This window comes from Benincasa hispida, chromosome 12 (assembly GCF_009727055.1).
Source record: "Benincasa hispida cultivar B227 chromosome 12, ASM972705v1, whole genome shotgun sequence".
Taxonomy (NCBI): domain Eukaryota; kingdom Viridiplantae; phylum Streptophyta; class Magnoliopsida; order Cucurbitales; family Cucurbitaceae; genus Benincasa; species Benincasa hispida.
The window spans coordinates 76338674-76344153 of NC_052360.1; the positions used below are offsets into that span (position 1 = coordinate 76338674).

General features: G+C 33.4%; 1 protein-coding gene across 2 annotated transcripts; it reads right to left on the reverse strand.

Annotated features, from left to right (window-relative positions):
• Positions 1 to 2320: 2320 nt before the first annotated feature.
• On the reverse strand, positions 2321 to 5198 carry LOC120068402 (ACT domain-containing protein ACR4-like). Of its 2 annotated transcripts, none has more exons than XM_039020157.1 (7): positions 4831 to 5198; positions 4703 to 4748; positions 4508 to 4622; positions 4324 to 4391; positions 3259 to 3858; positions 3025 to 3132; positions 2321 to 2936 (listed from the first exon to the last, which is right to left on the reverse strand). In XM_039020157.1, exons 1-7 carry the CDS (start codon positions 4902 to 4904, stop codon positions 2589 to 2591), a joined length of 1359 nt encoding a protein of 452 aa, XP_038876085.1. In that variant the 5' UTR covers positions 4905 to 5198; the 3' UTR covers positions 2321 to 2588. The 2 variants fall into 2 exon arrangements, with proteins under 2 accessions (XP_038876085.1, XP_038876086.1); XM_039020158.1 differs by having other exon boundaries at positions 2328 to 2936; positions 3025 to 3129.
• Between the last annotated feature and the right edge of the window lie 282 nt (positions 5199 to 5480).

Consider the following 5480-nt stretch of genomic DNA (forward strand, 5'->3'; position numbering starts at 1 on the left):
TTCCTATGTTTCCCTAGTTTTATTGCTTTCTTTTTAATTTATCCGTTATTTTTGTATTTATTTCTACGGTAGTAGTGGGAGGTTTTTCCCAACAATTTTTAATTCTCGTAACCATCTTCACATATGTTGTACGATCACAATTATCTTTTAATGAAATTGACGTGATCATACCACATACGTACTATTTAGTTGGTGTGACAATATAGTGTTGGTGCTCTTGCAATAAATTTGGTATTTCAAACATGCACACCAAGTACATAAAGATATTGATGTACATTTTTCCGAGATCAAGTGTTGTGTGTATCCTTGAGGTTTGATATGTTTCTTTTGTTGATCATGTGGCTGACTGTCTAACCATTAATGCATCAAATAATTCTTTCCCAACAAATTTAGTTTCTATAATCATTGTGGATTTTCTACACTTTCTCCCTTAGTGCCAAATTCCCAATCTATTTTGGGTCCATTTAAAACCCTAATTATTAAAGGTGTACCATTATATAAGAATACAACATTTTCATATGAAATATATGATGAAAATATCAAGAGAAGTATTTATTTCATACTTATTATTGTAAAATTATCTAACTAATTCTATTTTAGTTCTTATACTTTATTAACACTTAAAAACTAATGGTACACCTTCACCTAAATAGGAACATTAAATTATAAATTTGGTCTTGATCTTTCATATTTTTGTTTAATAAATTTATGAACTAAAATAATTCAATAGACCCCTAAAATTTTAGTCTTATGTCTAATTAGTGCATCAACTTTAAAAATGTCAAAGGTCTCTAAACTTTTAATATTTAGAGTCTAATGGTAACTTTGTGTATTTAACAATTTTTAAAATTAATAAATCTGTTAGACATAAAATTGAATTTTGCATCTAATAGATCATGAACTTTCAATTTTATATCCAATAGGTTTGTGAATTTCATAACTTTCAAATTCATGACCTATTAGACACAATAAAAAAGTTCAAAGTCTTATTAGAAACAAAATTAAAAGTTTAGAGACTCATTATACACCTTTTAATATTTAAAAACTAGATAAAAAACTGAAAGTTCATAAACCTACGTTTTAAAATTCGATGACTTATAACTCCAGCTTAAACGTATAGGGGTTGTTTGGGGATCCGTAATGGAATGAGTTTGGATTGTAATATAATCCAAAACCCATATTTGAATTGAGCATCATGGACTATATTTGTAATATTAAACTCATTCCGTTTCATTCTGACAGTTTGTAATATTCACAATTCATGATCTTATTTCCGTGCCACCTTAATTTCTTACGCATTTCAATACTTCTCTGATTTCCAGTAATCTTGATTATATTATAGTCTCCTAAACCACCACCACTGCGATTAAATTTGAAATTTAATTACATAATTTTATATCCTTCCATTCTCTGAGTGCTTTTTCTCCCTAAAGATTCCATAGAAGTTTCAAAATTTAGAAGTTAGCCTTAGCCACATAAATAAAATAAGTTTTTATTTGTTCCTTCTTTATAAAGTATATTTTGCAAAAGAATATGTGTTGCAAAGAAAGTTATGATTGTGACAATTGGTTCTCATAGAATTACATATCAATGGGTTGGTTTTTATTTTAGTTTTAAGATTCCAAAAACAATGAGTAATCTCAACCATTAAATTTTTTACAAAAATTCTCTAAGTTTCTTCTTTTCCTCTTTTTCTTTTCATCCAAGTGGGTTGAAATATATGGAATCAAATCAAATTTGTTTTTGCTCAAAGTACATAGGATCCAATCTCTCTTTAGTCATTCAAATTTACTTACTCACTACAAATCTACAATAATTCTTTTTTACAAATTTTAACCAAAATGCATTATATTCAAAATAATGAATGGTAATGGTTTAGTTGTACCTTTCTTTCTTTCTTCTCCCCATCAAACCTATCAATTAATTGGAAGCTTTGTCACAATGCACTTGCAATCAAATTGTGAACATAAAGCAAACACCCATATCAAAAAAATTCTTACCAAACATGTCACTCAAATAGATGGGGTGAAAATGTTTTTCACTATGGTAATAAATAAGAGCATTTACCTTTTATGATATAAATATTCCAAAAGAAATAAATCATGTTTGAACAACAAACTACCCGGCAAATTATATTCCATTATTTTTTTTTTCTTTTTGGTCATTCAGAAAAAATGAAAGAATATACAAGATCATACAAAAAAAAAAAAAAAAAAAGTATCCCATTTTCTATTTAAACTAATTGGCATTTAGCCAATGATAGAACTTTTTTTAAATAAATAAATAAGATTACTTCTGAAAATACATTTGAGAACAGGGATTTTAAGTATTAAAACATAAGCTACTTGATTAAAGATATTAAGAAATAAATGGTTGCTTTGGTATGATACAGTATATATTTACAAGATATTTAGAGCAAAGGATGGAATTGTTAATGCATATACATGATGAATAAGACTACTGTACAAGTTGAAACTGAACTTGCAAAGATCAACAAAAGGATTGACCTAAACTCTGGTGTAATTTTGAGCTCTTTCTAAAGCCATTTATTCACAAGGAGATTTCTAACATTCACTAAACCAATTTTCTCAGGAACATGACTTTATCAACCCCAAATTGTAAAGAAACTTCTCTGATCTAGATCGAAAAAGATTACCGAGCGAAAATCTACTGCTTTCTGGGGTTTGAGATTTTGTGCAGAATTCGTCGTCTTTGACACACAATACTGTGAGGCCAATCTCTTTTCGAACAGCTTCGATCATCTCACTCTTGACTGGATTCCCAGATGCATCAGTTACATAGAACACATTAACAGCCTGAGAACCTCGGGTGGTAACTTCAGCTCGAGTGACTGAAAGACCATTTTCTCTGAAGATTCGAGTTACATCGGAAAGGAGTCCAGCCCTGTCATCACTGCAAAGTTCTAGTCTTATACCCTGAGTATTTAAGAGAGCACAATCATGTAAGACTCGAATCAAGAATACAAATCTTAGGCAGGAAATGTAAATCAACATCATTTATCACCTCAGATGTTCGCCTTCGAATGGCAGCCTCTAAGCAATGGATTACTCTTTGCCTCTCTGCTTCAGAACTAATAGGACTTCCATCCATATGCCGGATATAATACTCCTGCTTAACAAATGCATATTCAAATGAGTTTCAGCTTTCAGCTTCACGCGTGGGGCAATTTAACGAAACCGAGATACATCAAATGGATCACGAAAGAGCGGCACAGGCCATGAACAGATAAGAAGTTACCTGAGAAGCCTCTGGTCCTTCAGCAATGACAGTAGCATGGTAAACCACATACTGCATGTCTGTTAGTGTGCAAACAGTATCAAACAGCAACTTTGGACGGTCAGGAGACCTCAAGTTCACAACGGTATATCCCTTATCGGCGCAGTTCTCGACGGTCACGAGGGGTTTTCTCCGATCACTTGTCGAGCCGCAGTCCAAATCATCTCGGTCGTAATCGCGGTCTGCATACATCATTTGGTGCAGCCTCCTTTCCTTGTGAGTAGAACCCACCGAAACAGCAGTGTTGGCACTCCGCTTATCTCGATCCCCTTTTAAGACAAAGAGGAGAAGCTGCTTTATCTTACCAAGCCGATCAGGATCATCAATTGGAAACCCAGTAGCCTCGTCGGTGATGTAGACAACAGATGCCATTCTTGAATTATGAGTCCAAACTTCAGCAGCTACCACATTGCATTTGAGGTCTGATAGAACAGCAAAAACCTCAGAGAGCAAACCAGGCCTATCTCTTCCAGTCAATTCAATGGTTGTATGTTCCTCAGCAGCTTGAACACCAACCGATCTCCTCAACGACCGGAAGCTCCGTGCCCTCGGCCCAAGTGACTGCAGCAAGAAAATTCATCCATAAGCACAAACATAACATAGCATCTCAGCACATGCAAATTTCTCAAATCAACCAACAAGCGAACTGTCAAACAAATTCTTACTAATGAAGCTTATCTGATCACACATTATGTTCATTTTTCACATAAAAGTTTCAAATATTTTCTCAAACATCCTCTATCCTTTAAATGATTAGTTACCCAAAATCAACACATTCAGCAACAAGCATACCATATAATATGCAAATCAAAAGTGGGAAATTCTGACGCAGTTGAAAGAGAGAAGACCAGAGAGCAAAATCACACTGAATTCCTAAGAAAAGCTAATCCAGAATCAGAACCCTCTTCCCCAATTCCCATGTTTCCTTATAATTCCAGTGAAAGATGAACAAAGGAAGCCTTTGAAATGGAGTTCTAAGCTTAAGAAAACCGTACGGATGAATGAAAAGAGGGCATTGAAATTCACCTGTTGAATGCGCTCAGCAACATCATTTTCAGAGAGCTTGTTCCCACGTTGATCCGTTACATGGAACACTGCAGAACAAAAAGAGGAAAAAATGATAATGAATAATAGTTCACAAAATCGGAGACCCTTTATTTATTTTAAATGGAAATTCAGTTTCAAGTAAAGAAAAAAAATCTTAGCTCACCATCCATGAACCATTCGCCATCAGAAGAAATGTAAGCTCGTCTAATTATGAGATTCAAATCATTAAGAACCTGAACCACTTCCAGCAAACTCCCACGCTTATTCGCACTATCAACCTGAAAATTTTCACCACTGAAATCCAATTAGAACCCAAAACCCATCTTCAAGATGGGAATTGAAGTCGGAAAAAAAATACCTTAATCAGAGTAGCTTTCCTGCTGGAATCATTATCAATGGTGACCCTGGAAAACGAAACCCATTTGAGAAAAGAAACAGAGGAAACAAACCCATGATGAAAATCGAAGATTAAAGAAAAAAAGAAACCTGGGAGGGTTCATACGATTGACGAGCTTCTCAAACTCGTCGTCAAGAGGGAGAGAGAGGGACCAACAATCCATAAGAAGAAGAAGAAGAAGAAGAAGAAGAAGAGGGAAATGGGTAAAAAAGCAGAGGGAAGTACTGGAAAAGGGTGTGGGGAGAGAGGATTGTGAGTGAGTTTGGGGTTATTTTTAGGGAAAAAGAAATGGATGTCTCCGAGTTTCTTTGAGATACCTTTAGGATTTCTGATTTGCAAAGGCTCTCTCAGCCTCTCTCTCTGTTTTTGTTTCACCTTCTCTTTCTGTGGCTTTCTGTGGTTTGAAACTGACCTTTTGTTTGTGCTTTCTGCACTGTCTCTTTGGTGGCTCTTGAGATGGCTCAATAGTTTTTTCCTTTCTTATTATATATATAAGAATTTTAAAACATAAATTTAAAATTACATTTCATGTCTCCATATTATCTTTTTGAAATCCGATTCTAATTTGAAGTTACATATATCTATTAATATTTGATTGACAATACACTATTATTAATTTATTTTTTAATATGATTTATGTTTAAATAAATTATATAATTATTATTTGTAATATCATTACATAATATTATATAGTTTTTTTTAAAAAAATGAGTGAGTTTATAACCTAATATATTATATT

Excerpts from the sequence above, each read along its gene's own strand:
- LOC120068402 (XM_039020157.1), bottom strand. The coding sequence starts at position 4,904 with ATGGATTGTTGGTCCCTCTCTCTCCCTCTTGACGACGAGTTTGAGAAG. Across the intron at positions 4,623-4,702 it reads GGAAAGCTACTCTGATTAAG|GTTGATAGTGCGAATAAGCG; the intron begins GTATTTTTTTTC and ends GAAAATTTTCAG. Across the intron at positions 2,937-3,024 it reads TTCGAAGGCGAACATCTGAG|GGTATAAGACTAGAACTTTG; the intron begins GTGATAAATGAT and ends TTAAATACTCAG.